The sequence below is a fragment of the Eleginops maclovinus genome, chromosome 5, assembly GCF_036324505.1.
Source record: "Eleginops maclovinus isolate JMC-PN-2008 ecotype Puerto Natales chromosome 5, JC_Emac_rtc_rv5, whole genome shotgun sequence".
Classification (NCBI taxonomy): Eukaryota; Metazoa; Chordata; class Actinopteri; order Perciformes; family Eleginopidae; genus Eleginops; species Eleginops maclovinus.
Window position 1 is genome coordinate 135,590 of NC_086353.1, and position 13,539 is coordinate 149,128.

The following is a 13,539-nucleotide window of genomic DNA, read 5'->3' on the forward strand; positions in this document are numbered from 1 at the left end:
GGAGTTAGGGGTAAGTTTTTAACGAACCTTATTCATTTTGAATGTAGATTGCGGGAAAACCTGAGCTCCAGGAGAAAACCAAAGTGGCAAAATGACAAAGGCAGGATGGGGGTGAGGTAGGACGAAGGAGAAGGGAAGTTGGGGCTGGAGGGAGGGAGTTACTTTTGTTCCAGCCGGAGACGAACTACCAGCTGTGTCCTCTGTCTCCGCTGTCTTTTCTGAGGTGTTTCACACTTCAGCTCCCCCCCTACATGGTTTCTTCCTCATCTCTTCCCAATTTTGTCTCCATTGCTTCCAAGTTCCCATCACAGTTATGTGGAATGGGCTTGGGGGTGGAGTGAGGGTGAAGAGAGGAAGAGCGACTTAGTATTGGGTTTTTTTAACGAACCTTATTCATTTTTGAATATAGATTGTGGGAAAACCTGAGCTCCCAGGAGAAAACCCAAAGTGGCAAAATGACAAAGGCAGGATGGGGGTGAGGTAGGACGAAGGAGAAGGGAGGTTGGGGCTGGAGGGAGGGAGTTACATTGTTTCCAGCCGGAGACGAACTACCAGCTGTGTCCTCTGTCTCCGCTGTCTTTTCTGAGGTGCTTCATACTTCAGCTCACCCCCTACATGGTTTCTTCCTCATCTCTTTCTCAATGTTGTCTCCATCACAGTTATGTGGGATGGGCTTGGGGGTGGAGTTAGGGGTAAGTTTTTTAACGAACCTTATTCATTTTTGAATATAGATTGCGGGAAAACCTGAGCTCCCAGGAGAAAACCCAAAATGGCAAAAAGGTAAAGCAGGATGGGGGTGAGGTAGGACGAAGGAGAAGGGAAGTTGGGGCTGGAGGGAGCGAGTTACTTTTTTCCAGCCGGAGACGAACTACCAGCTGTGTCCTCTGTCTCCGCTGTCTTTTCTGAGGTGCTTCACACTTCAGTTCCCCCCCCCTACATGGTTTCTACCTCTTCTCTTTTGTCAATTTTGTCTCCATTGCTTCCAAGTTCCCATCACAGTTATGTGGAATGGGCTTGGGGGTGGAGTGAGGGGGAAGATTTTTTTATCAACGTTATTCATTTTTGAATATATATTGCGGGAGAACCTGAGCTCCAGGCGAAAACCCAACATGGGATAGGACAAATTAGAAGGGAAGTTGGGGCTGGAGGGAGGGAATTATGTTTTTATAAATATTTGTTTCCAGCAGGAGATGAACTACCATTTGTGTCCTATATCTCCGCTGTCTTTTCTGGGGTGCTTCATGCTTCAGCTCCCCCCCTACATTGTTTCTTCCTCTTCTCCTTCTCTTGCATCTTGCTTAACATTTTCTGCAAGGTGACGTCTCTGTCCTCAGTGTCCCTCCTGCGGAATAAGAACCCTCTGCTCTTGTTCTTCATGTAAAGACAGAGGTCTTCCAGAAGTTTCTTCTCCTCCTCCATCTTCTTCTCCTTTGTTTCCCAGCTTTGCTTTTTCTGGGCCAGGTCTTTGTAGAACTTTCCCTGCTGCTCCTTCGTCTGCTCCTCAAACTGTTTGACTTTGGTCTCCATCAGTTTGACTCCCCTCTCGCTGCTCTGGGTCTTCTCTTCTTTGACCATTTTTAGTTCGGCCTGAACCTCCTTCAGTTCCTTCTCGAGGTTCTGTTGTTGCTGGGCCAGGACCTCCTTCTCCTGGGAAACCAAGGACAATTTGGTCTCCACCAATTTAACCTTGGTTTGCAAGGTCTCTTGGTTCTGGGCCAGGTCTTTGGAGAACCTTTCCTCGTGCTCTCTCATCTGCTCTTTCAGCTGTTTGACATCCGTCTCACAGCGGAGATTTTCCTTGGCCAGGTCTGTCTTTTCCTGAGTCTCCTCTTTCAGTTTCATCTCCATCTGTTGCTTCTCTGCCAGGTTCTTGGTGAACCTGTCCTCGTACTGAAGGAGTTCTTCCTCTCTTTTCTTCAGCAGGTTCAAGTTCACCAGTTTGGCCTCTTCATTCTGCGCTGAGAGCTTCTGTTGCTGTGCCTCATACCCAGCCACCATGTCGTCCATGTGCTGCTTGTGTTGGCGCTCTGCAGCTTCCACCTTCTCCGTCAGAGCGCTTTTATCGGCCAGGTCTTTGGAGCTCTTTTCCTCGTGCTCTCTAATCTGCTCTTTCAGCTGTTTGACATCCGTCTCACAGCGCAGATTTTCCTTGGCCAGGTCTGTCTTTTCCTGAGTCTCCTCTTTCAGTTTCAACTCCATCTGTTGTTTCTCTGCCAGGTTCTTGGTGAAGCTTTCCTCGTACTGAAGGAGTTCTTCCTCTCTTTTCTTCAGCAGGTTCAAGTTCACCAGGTTGGCCTCTTCATTCTGGGCTGAGAGCTTCTGTTGCTGTGCCTCATACCCAGCAACCATGTCGTCCATTTGCTGCTTGTGTTGGCGCTCTGCAGCTTCCACCTTCTCCGTCAGAGTGCTTTTATCGGCCAGGTCTTTGGAGCTCTTTTCCTCGTGCTCTCTAATCTGCTCTTTCAGCTGTTTGACATCCGTCTCACAGCGCAGATTTTCCTTGGCCAGGTCTGTCTTTTCCTGAGTCTCCTCTTTCAATTTCAACTCCATCTGTTGCTTCTCTGCCAGGTTCTTGGTGAAGCTTTCCTCGTACTGAAGGAGTTTCTTCCTCTCTTTTCTTCAGCAGGTTCAAGTTCACCAGGTTGGCCTTGTCATTCTGGGCTGAGAGCTTCTGTTGCTGTGCCTCATACCTTGCCACTGTTTCTTCCAGCTGCTGCTTGTGTTTTTGCTCTGCAGCTTCCATCGTCTCCTCCAGAGCACTGTATCGTTGCACCCAGACATTCAAACACTCAGAAAGTTCATCCCCTTTCCTTATCAGCAGTTTTGTGGTCTCTGCGTCCAACTGCAGAGTACCATCGCTGTTCTGACTGTGGGATGTCCCCTGGTTGCTCCGGTCTGAGAGCTGTGCTTTCTCTACTACATGTCTTGCCAGAATAATGTCCACCTGCTGCTTGTGTTTTTGCTCTGCAGCTTTCATCGTCTCCTCCAGAGCACTGTATCGTTGCACCGAATCTTTCACACACTCAGAGAGTTCAGCCCCTTTCGTTATCAGCAGTTTCATGGTGTCTGCGTCCAACTGCTGAGTACCATCGCTGTTCTGACTGTGGGATGTCCCTGGTTGCTCTGGTCTGAGAGCTGTGCTTTCTCTTCTACATGTCTTGCCAGAATAATGTCCACCTGCTGCTTGTGTTGGCATTCTGCGGCTTTCATATTCTTCTTCAGGCGTGAGATTTCTGCCTCACAGTTCTTGATGGTGTCAAATTGCCTTTTAAGCTGCTGGTCATTCCCTGAGTCGATGTGATTCAGTAACCCCTCAAGATGTTTGACCTTGTCCTTTTCATAGCGGATCCTGTGGCCAAAGCTCACCCTCTCCTGCTGAAATGCGCTGCGAAACTCATGCAGCCCGTGTATTTGGCCATTTCTGCAGTGGATCTGGCTGTAAGCTCGATCAGCTACTGCTCCATGGTCAAATGGCCTTGAGTTTCCCCTGTGGTTCTGGGGGTTTCTTCTATCCATGCACTGTTTGTAGGTTTGTGTTGTGCGTTTGGAAAAATGATCTATTTGTCTTTAAAAAGACGAGCTCTGTGAAGACGACTGTAAAGGTTGTCTGACAGCTGCTTACTCTAACACTGTGGAGTGAAGAGTGATTTCAGATCAGAGATCCTTGCCTTTGCAATCTCTGAGTGCACCCTCAGTGACATCATGAACTGGCTTTGAACTCCAGTTCCGGAACTCTGACCTCATCATTCCACTATACGGCTTTGATTCAACCGGTGATGATGTCATCGCAGTGGAATAGATTTGGACGTCTGGTGTTGCCATGGAAACACAAACTCACCATAAAACCCGATATTGACGTCACTCGATGGTACGTGGTCCAAACATCACCAGACTTCAGATTACCATTAATGATTCGACCTTCAACTCGGCTTGCCGTGTAGACGCTGATCCCTTGCCATGAAAACACTGTTGCTTAAACTCCTATATACATTGTCCGATCTAGCCTGAAACCTCCCACGTTTCTCGATGGTCCACTCCTGAAGACATCTACGTGACACTTTAACTGTTTTTCGACATGTGATTGCATCAATGTGTTTGCATGAAGACTAAAATATTGCATAGCAGTAACAGCTGTCTTCAATCCAGCTTTTGAGAGACTCAGCTGCTTCAGCAGAGCCTTAATGGTCTGTTTTGTACTTTCATTTCCTCCAATGAAGCTTCAAAAACACAGTTGAAAGGCTGCAAAAGCACCACCGCCATCCTGATGATTAATATAGAGGATTTGACAGTAGCTTATATAGTCCCACCCTACACTTTCACATTGTCAACCAATTAAACAGAATCCTTTCTCTCCTCGGACTGTCCTCTGAGTATCTTTTTTTTTCATTTTAATATCTCTTCCTTGTCCGTCCGCATACAAAATAAGCCATTAGCCCAGAGATAGAGCGTAATTACCAGCAGAGAAAGTGCCTAAATTGACATTCCCACCGCCTCTTGGCTTGGGAAAGTCCTCCTAAGAGGATTACAGCATGACAAACCTGAAGCGTTAATAGGTTAATATTTAAGCCCTCCCTGCTGCTTTCACTTCCTCCACACTTACATGTATTTGTTGTGAACACACTTAGTCATTTTCCTTCCCATCCTTTCCCCCTTTTTGATTCATCCTTGCTTTCAGAGTGCCGTGCCCTGTGTGCCGCTTTTTTGCCCCTGGTTAATTAACATTTGACTAACACATTGTTGTCTCCCTCGCTTTCTTCTCCACTGCCTTGCTCCCTCATAGCTTTGTCTTCCTCTCTTTCTCTCTCTCGGTCGGCTTTGATTCCTGCCCTGCGGCGGACCGGTGAGTCGTCGCCATCCTCCTATGGATAATTAGAATTACATCGAGGCACTGAACATGGCGGAAGTGTTCATATATGATTAATGTATCGCCCGTAACCATGCACATATTCTCACCAACTTTGGATCTCTACCTGCCTTTTCCAAACCATTCAAATGTTCCATATATAACTGCATCTCTTCCTCTCAATCTCCCCTCAGAGTGTTCTTCTCCTTTGAGAATAAGCAGCTTTTCCTACACACACATAAGAGTTGCTAACACAAGACATACACAAGTGGTTGCTATCCATTTTATTCCCCAATTGTCTCCTCTGTGCCTACTTTCTTTGTTTCATCCTACCCGAGTTATTCCCAGAAGTCTCCCCTCCTCAGAGGGTACGCCTCCATGAGAGACATTCAAGCATATTTTATAGTAACAGAAAATCTCTCTGTCGGTGGATTGGTTCCCCACATTTTCCCACCTTCAGCTGCTTCTCCCAGCTGAGGACTAACTACCAGTCGGCCTTCACAGACTCTCAGTAATTTTATATCCGTGTTTTTGTGCCTTGTAGCTATTCCAAAACTGCCAAGGAAGCCCTCGTTTTGCCTTCATGCCTCAATAACCATTACAGTCGCTTCTATGGTGTGTCGCATATCACGTACTTCTGTACTTGCATGCTGTTTTAATGGCAAAAAGTGCGTCCCAGTGCACAGTAAGTACCAGGATGGTGCTCTTATAACTGTCAGAAAGTTAAGTGTGAAACAGCGGACACTTATTATACTCAACAACAGCCATCTCGGCTAACAGACGTTATGGAGTACAGCAGAAATAGCAGGTATACATTTGTTTCAACTATATTTAAGTAAGGCTTCTCTCTGCTGGTGTTGAAAAGAAGCCACCATACATTTTTATAGAGTCAATTGAAGTGCCTGTAATGATTTGGGACTGTACAGGATCATTGCTAGTTAACTAGCTCAGAGTTGGAAGAGCCACTTCCTGTGAGGGACCTGCAGCTGTGTGTGATTTGAGACAGCAGTGCACGGTCGAAAATCACACACTGGGCAAGTGTTCACAAAGTGCTACATGCACTGTACTTAGGAAAGTGTCCAAACTGAGCACAATGGCTGAATAGTCATGCATCACAGGGCTTGTACAGTAAAGTTTATACAGTCATATCCATATCTGTTACAGTCAAGGATGAGTTAACCATACATACTGTATCTCAGTCCACGTACGTACTTGATTTCAGGGAATTCAGAAGACATGCTGACATTTGGAAAGATAAAAATCAGCTTCTGGATCTTTAGTAGAAGTATCGCACCACTTCATTTCCGGGAAATCAGGTAGACATGCTGGAACATATGTCTGGAAGTCTAGACAGTAATACCGTAACAGGACCCCTTGTGTTATGAACTGTTCAGAGGATAAAAGAGGTTGTGAACATTCAGGAGTTTGTTTGCATTACATCTCATTTGATCCCACTTGTTTGGTACCTACACATGTAGTTCAGCTTCACATATTTCAATTAACTTTCAGGGACATCACACTTGTTGTTTCTGGAGACGCCCGAGCTTACAGATGCATCATTGGGAACTCATCCCTTCCACCATGGGACCAGCTTTAGTTTCACTGCATGAGACGATGCACTTCTGTTAGATCAAAATAGATCACTGATGGGTCTTCTGAGACATCCTCAATATTCAAACAGGTATACCTTTCTGTTTCTGTCTTTTCTCTCCCTCACTTTAGTCATTGCTCAGGCAAACTCCCTTGTGTGTCCCTTGTACATATCAAAGATGATGTGATTGTTCAGGTGGATACAGCCGGCAGCAATCTCATTTATTTTATTAGCTGAGATCAACATGTGTCCCCAGTGCCGTCCCACTCCCCCAACACGTGTCCACCCACCTGTAGGGTTCAGTTTGCGGCTAAAATCACGACTAAATATCAAACCTAATGTCCTGCAGTGATGGGCTTCATCTGTGCCATTTATTGCAATCATTCATGTGATGATGCTTATTTTTATGCCATTTGCAGAGTGTGTTGCATAGGTTTCTGTGCACGTAAATGGTCTCAAACGCTAAAATGTTCCCCTCCAGAGGGAGCTTCCTTGTGGTCCTCTTTGGTGTTCTATTATCTGAAGAACGATATTTGAAATGTAGGGTGTAAGATAAAACTCACAAAACCCCTCTCTCAAAATATATTCAAGCTCAGTTTTCTTGAGACACGACACAGACTGAATTTATTGGATAACACCTCAGCTCTTACATGGCCAGCTGTCCCTACTAAAGGAGTCAAATCTCCAGGGTTATTCTTAAGTGATTTAATGAATTATTGTGGGGATTTTTACCCCTCCAAAGACCGGCCACACATGCTGATTTTCAGGATATCAATTGGCTGGATTAAGACATTTCCCCTTCTTCCAAAAACAGTACTTGGAGGTTTTTAGTAAAAGGCTGGAGTCCAACAGGTAGCAGCCGGTATCCTGATGACTTGAAGTGTCTCAACAAGTTTATTTTTCCCAGAAAATGGCATCATATGTTGGCTGGACTAAATAAGGGATTGTGGTGAACAGTATATCGAACCAGGCTCATCTCATTTGTGTTACAGCCATGTGAGATTTTTCATTATTTTTCGTCCTTGGTTTGAAGTTAGAAGAAGTTTCTTTTACTTACCCCAAAAAATAAACAGCACAGAACAATATAGCAGGATAACGTTAAGTGTAATAACGTATTCTCTGCATAGACAGTGGTGCAGGAATGAGTCTTAAGACCTGGAAATGAGTCAGCAATTTACCACTTGAGGTGTCCTCGTCTCAAAGCTCCACGTGTTTGATTAGTTTTTGGTAAAATGCCAAACATGACGTCTGTGTTTGAATTAGTTTGAGAGATGTTCACATTGCATTCTAGGATATTGAATACCCCAAAGTGTGACAGACAGGAGGTCTGAAAAAGGAGAAAGGGGTTTAAAAGTTTAACAAAAAGCACGGTGCAATCAGGCACGACCAATAAAAGGAAAAGTAGAAAAGGAGGGCAGACCAGGAAGTAACTAGTTGCTAACATCTATCACCTCATCACGCTAATCATTAGCCGCTTTAGCTTAGCGGTGGTAACGTGCAGCAATTCGACCCTGATGAAGTTCCTTTATTATTGGCTACATTTTTTCCCTGGCATTGCAATTACATACGTTTGATGATGTGGTGTTCATATGTGGACTGCTGCAGAACAGTCTTAAGTAGCAAAGCATTTGTTCGCTACTGATTATTTCCTGCTAAAATCCAAAAGACAAATGTGCTGTAAAACTACACCATCACTGCTCCAGTCCACTGTGAGCACATTTAGACTGAAGCCACAATGGTCTCTTAGATTTGTCTTGTGCTTAAACTCAGTTATCACTTTATTTCTGTTCAGTCAGTGTCTTGTTAGCAGGCTTCTGAGTGTATGTCTGTGTACGCCTGTTTGTGCACATCACCATGACCAAGGCTGAATCCCAAACCAATCAAACTCCACGCGGTATGATAACCCCGGTAAATCCTGGTTATTCCACAGGATTATGAGGACATGTGTCAAAAGACTGGGATTGCATACGACAGCAGCATCTGTCTGGCATTGCAAAGACTCCTGCGACGCTCGGCTCAGACTCGAGTGGCTCTCTCTGCACTCATCCCAACAACATGTCATTAGCTTAGTGCTGATTCAAGAGAGGATGCCAGACCGACGATAATCAACCATGGAGAGGCAAGAAGGAAATTGATGCATGATGGGATTTTTGCACTCAAGCGGTCGTTAATGACACAAGTCACGTTTCGGTGCGCAGACAAGACTTGGAGACGAGACATCTGTGCCAACGATATGCCGTTAAGGCCGCTAAGCACAGGTTAGGACACACACACACACACACACACACATACCACACCACATTCAACATATCTCTGATTTGCATATAAAGGTAGAAATCATTTTCTAACAAATTGGCTGATGTGTTTATTGTTGGGTTGACTTAGTGGATGTATTGGATAACACCTCAGCTCTTACATGGCCAGCTGTCCCTACTACAGGAGTCAAATCTCCAGGGTTATTCTTAAGTCTTTTAATGAATTACAGTGGGGATTTTTACCCCTCTAAAGACCGGCCACACATGCTGATTTTCTGGATATCAATTGGCTGGATTGAGACATTTCCACTTCTTCCAAAAACAGTACTTGGAGATCTTTAGTAAAAGGCTGGAGTCCAACAGGTAGCAGCCGGTATCCTGATGACTAGAAGTGTCTCAACAAGTGTATTGTTAAATCTACATTATGCACACGCTCGTCATATCCTGCCTCACTGAAACCCCAGTGTGTTTCAAAGTGTGTGTGAGAGAGAGAGAGAGAACTAAATCCAAGTGTAATTTTCAAAATCAAATAATTAAGAAGCATACAGTGGGGCAAAAAAGTATTTAGTCAGCCACAAATTGAGCAAGTTCTCCCATTTAAAAAGATGAGAGAGGTCTGTAATTTTTATCATAGGTATACCTCAACTATGAAAGACAAAATGAGAAAAAAAATCCAGAAATCACATTGTAGGATTTTTAAAGAATTTATTTCAAATGATTGTGGAAAATAAGTATTTGGTCAATAACAAAAGTTCACCTCAATACTTTGTTATATACCCTTTGTTGGCAATGACAGAGGTCAAACGTTTTCTGTAAGTCTTCACAAGGTTTCCACACTGTTGCTGGTATTTTGGCCCATTCCTCCATGCAGATCTCCTCTAAAGCAGTGATGTTTTGGGGCTGTCGCTGGGCAACACAGACTTTCAACTCCCTCCAAAGATTTTCTATGGGGTTGAGATCTGGAGACTGGCTAGGCCACTCCAGGACCTTGAAATGCTTCTTACGAAGCCACTCCTTCGTTGCCCTGGCGGTGTGTTTGGGATCATTGTCATGCTGAAAGACCCAGCCGCGCTTCATCTTCAGTGCCCTTGCTGATGGAAGGAGGTTTTCACTCAAAATCTCACGATACATGGCCCCATTCATTCTTTCCTTTACACGGATCAGTCGTCCTGATCCCTTTGCAGAAAAACAGCCCCAAAGCATGATGTTTCCACCCCCATGCTTCACAGTAGGTATGGTGTTCTTTGGATGCAACTCTGCATTCTTTCTCCTCCAAACACGATGAGTTGAGTTTTTACCAAAAAGTTCTATTTTGGTTTCATCTGACCATATGACATTCTCCCAATCCTCTTCTGGATCATCCAAATGCCCTCTAGCAAACTTCAGACGGGCCTGGACATGTACTGGCTTAAGCAGGGGGACACGTCTGGAACTGCAGGATGTAAGTCCCTGGCGGCGTAGTGTGTTACTGATGGTAGCCTCTGTTACTTTGGTCCCAGCTCTCTGCAGGTCATTCACTAGGTCCCCCCGTGTGGTTCTGGGATTTTTGCTCACCGTTCTTGTGATCATTTTGACCCCACGGGGTGAGATCTTGCGTGGAGCCCCAGATGGAGGGAGATTAGCAGTGGTCTTGTATGTCTTCCATTTTCTAATAATTGCTCCCACAGTTGATTTCTTCACACCAAGCTGCTTACCTATTGCAGATTCAGTTTTCCCAGCCTGGTGCAGGTCTACAATTTTGTCTCTGGTCTCCTTTGACAGCTCTTTGGTCTTGGCCATAGTGGAGTTTGGAGTATGACTGTTTGAGGTTGTGGACAGGTGTCTTTTATACTGATAACGAGTTCAAAAAGGTGCCATTAATACAGGTAACGACTGGAGGACAGAGGAGCCTCTTAAAGAAGAAGTTACAGGTCTGTGAGAGCCAGAAATCTTGCTTGTTTGTAGGTGACCAAATACTTATTTTACCGAGGAATTTACCAATTAATTCATTAAAAATCCTACAATGTGATTTCCTGGATTTTTTCCCTCATTCTGTCTCTCATAGTTGAGTGTACCTATGATAAAATTACAGGCCTCTCTCATCTTTTTAAATGGGAGAACTTGCACAATTGGTGGCTGACTAAATACTTTTTTGCCCCACTGTATGTATACCAAAACATACGACAAATAATCAAACACTAATAATTCCACTGAAATGAAATGGGTTTCACAGACAATAGGTGCAAACATCCATGACAATACAACATTCTCTGATTGAATGTGGTTAGATAGAACACATCGGAACGAAAGCCAAGTCAAATGGCCGAAACCCTCTGAGACCCACAATAGGACTTTTCCGTTTTTGTATATTTTTGGGTTTTTCCTCGTACATTGTAAAGTATAAGTTGAACACATCCCATAAATCAGCACAACCTCAGGTAATGGTCTATGTCACTCATTCAAGACTTGTGTATACAATAAGAAACGCAGCGGGAATCTTTTCCTTTATTTGAGAACAGACTGCTAACCGATGGGTGTTTCTCCAGGAATTTCCCTTCTGCCAGTGTTCATGTCTAAACTCGATGTTTATTATGGAGAGTAAATGGCTCACAATGATAACCTGTTCAGCGCTGTAGTTTAAGAGGAAAGAGCGGCATGTCAGAAGCTCAAACTGCTGAGAAGTTATGACGCGTTAAAGACGACAGGATGTTTGGGATCCAGTAAGGCCCCGTTGGTCTCAGGACCGCTTTCTGCTCTTTTTCAGGTTCATATGTGTATGTAGCGTCTCTACTGGGACATGTCTCCCTGCTTTGATGTTCAGATCCCTGAATTATCTCCAACTAACCGGCTCACACTTTAATATGACTGACTGACTTAATACTCTTTTTCTCCTTGCTCCAATTCTTTCTTCATCTCATGTTTTGATCTTCAAAAATCACCCTTAGATTTTCTTTATCAAGCAAACTGAATGAGCTCTTTGCTTTTGAATATAAGCGTTGAGATAAGCTGTCTGTTCCTTTTCATGCCCATGATTACCACCAGCTGTGTCGCACACTTATTGACAATAACGTATGCAGCTTTCAAGCGACTTCATTCTTTAGACTTTATTTGACACATTCAAACATTTGCTTAAATTGAACATATTGTGGATTTTCAAGACATGTCATTCTGAGAATGACCGTCATTTATTAAAGCGGCCCTATTGTTATATCGCCGTTTGGGATTTGAGCCTTTGCAGACCATTTACATGCACAGTTCCCTCCCAAACCTTCCCCCCCCCCTTATGCCTGAAACGCCTCCATTGGACTCCTTTGTTTACCTCCTGAACATAATGTCATCATTAGGGAACACTCGCGCTTCTATTGGCTAGCGCTCCAACACGTGATGACGGTTGACTAATCACAACAGAGCCGGCCAAATAACCAATCAGAGAAGACTGGGCTCTGGTCCAGGTTTAGAATGAACCAGAATGACCCTTTGGACACTTTTTTTTCTGGAGGTATTTGTTAAATGTATGCAGTTTAACAAATACCTCTCCCTTCTCAGTTTTGTTATTCTATGCTCCCCTCACATTTAAGTGACGCAGTGATAGAGTCTTAGCTTCTCTTGCAGCAAAGGACTAACAGTGTGCACATGATGCAGAGCAGAAATATACTGTGCATTGTAATGTACTTATTGTGTAACGAGAGGCTTTAACCACTAGGGTGACGAGAGCTGTTGATATGAAAGCATTATATTCTCACTGCGGCGTTCACGCTAAAAGCCACGTGCTTCATACAGCAGTGTGTTCTTCATCATTCGAATGGATGTTATTTTTCTCACTCCCAAACAATTCAACAGCGTTTATCAAATTGAGAAACTGTGCCGTTGGTTTTGTTATTTTGCAAACACACACACACCCCATGGATGCAAGAATGCCATCGCAATTACAGATTCCCTGCAGGTAAACTGCTGGCAGAAACGGCTTGATTAAATAAAGGTTCACTCACCAAAGAGTCACGACACAGATCCCTGCTCGCCTTTATTCTATTCCTTGAAATGAGTCACAGTCAATAGTCATGGTGACTCTCGAGACTCGGCTGAAAAAAACAATTCAGAATAATCACTACAGGAGGCCGTGGAAGTTAAACTCTTCGAATCGTTGCATGAAAATAAAAGTTGAACAGTGTTGAGACTTTGACTGCTATTAAAGGGTCATTTTCTGAGTCTTTTGTTTGTTCTGCGAAGCCATTAACAGAGAGCTGGACCGTCTTCCCTGCAACCAAAGACGTTCAGTAATTCTCCTCCTCAGACAGCGATGATGGTAATAACCCGGGCAGGCAGATGAGGGCCAAGCTGAGCCATTTTACCGGAAAACCTTTCTCTCATCAGCTCGCCGTGTGCATCATAAAACAATGCACACAGCTCTAGGACTCTAATTACGCCACTGCTGTTAATCTGTCTGGCTGCCTCTTCCTGTTGAATTGTCTTGTTTGTTTGGACGTGTGCCGTCTGCCCTTTGGCTTCAGCCTTGGCATTGATCTGCGTCGTAAAAAAAAGAAAAGGCACAAACAAGAAAATAAAACGTTTAAAGATTGAAAAGGTCGACGGAGCCGAAACAATATTAGTTTATTCGGCGCTCGTTGCTCATTACAGTCCTACAGGGCCACGAAATCATAAACTGAATCGGAAAAGAATAGAAGAACAAATCTATCCACAGATAGTCTATTACTTCGGTGATCCCAGACTACTCATTACACAGCACAGCACACAGTGAAATCTGCATTAAACCCATCCCGAGGAGCAGCGTAGAGGTCTGATGACTTGTAGGTCTCCATTTTTGGTCCACTGGGGACTTGAATTCGTGACTCTCCATTTCCCAAGCCAAGTCC

The 13,539-nt window shown here is 44.2% G+C and overlaps 1 protein-coding gene across 1 annotated transcript; it reads right to left on the bottom strand.

Moving 5' to 3' along the window:
- Nucleotides 1-1,239: 1,239 nt before the first annotated feature.
- LOC134864404 (golgin subfamily A member 6-like protein 6) lies at nucleotides 1,240-11,060 on the bottom strand. Its single transcript, XM_063883340.1, has 4 exons — nucleotides 11,021-11,060; nucleotides 4,766-4,802; nucleotides 2,691-2,993; nucleotides 1,240-2,617 (listed from the first exon to the last, which is right to left on the bottom strand). Exons 1-4 carry the CDS (start codon nucleotides 11,058-11,060, stop codon nucleotides 1,240-1,242), a joined length of 1,758 nt encoding a protein of 585 aa, XP_063739410.1.
- Nucleotides 11,061-13,539: the final 2,479 nt, after the last annotated feature.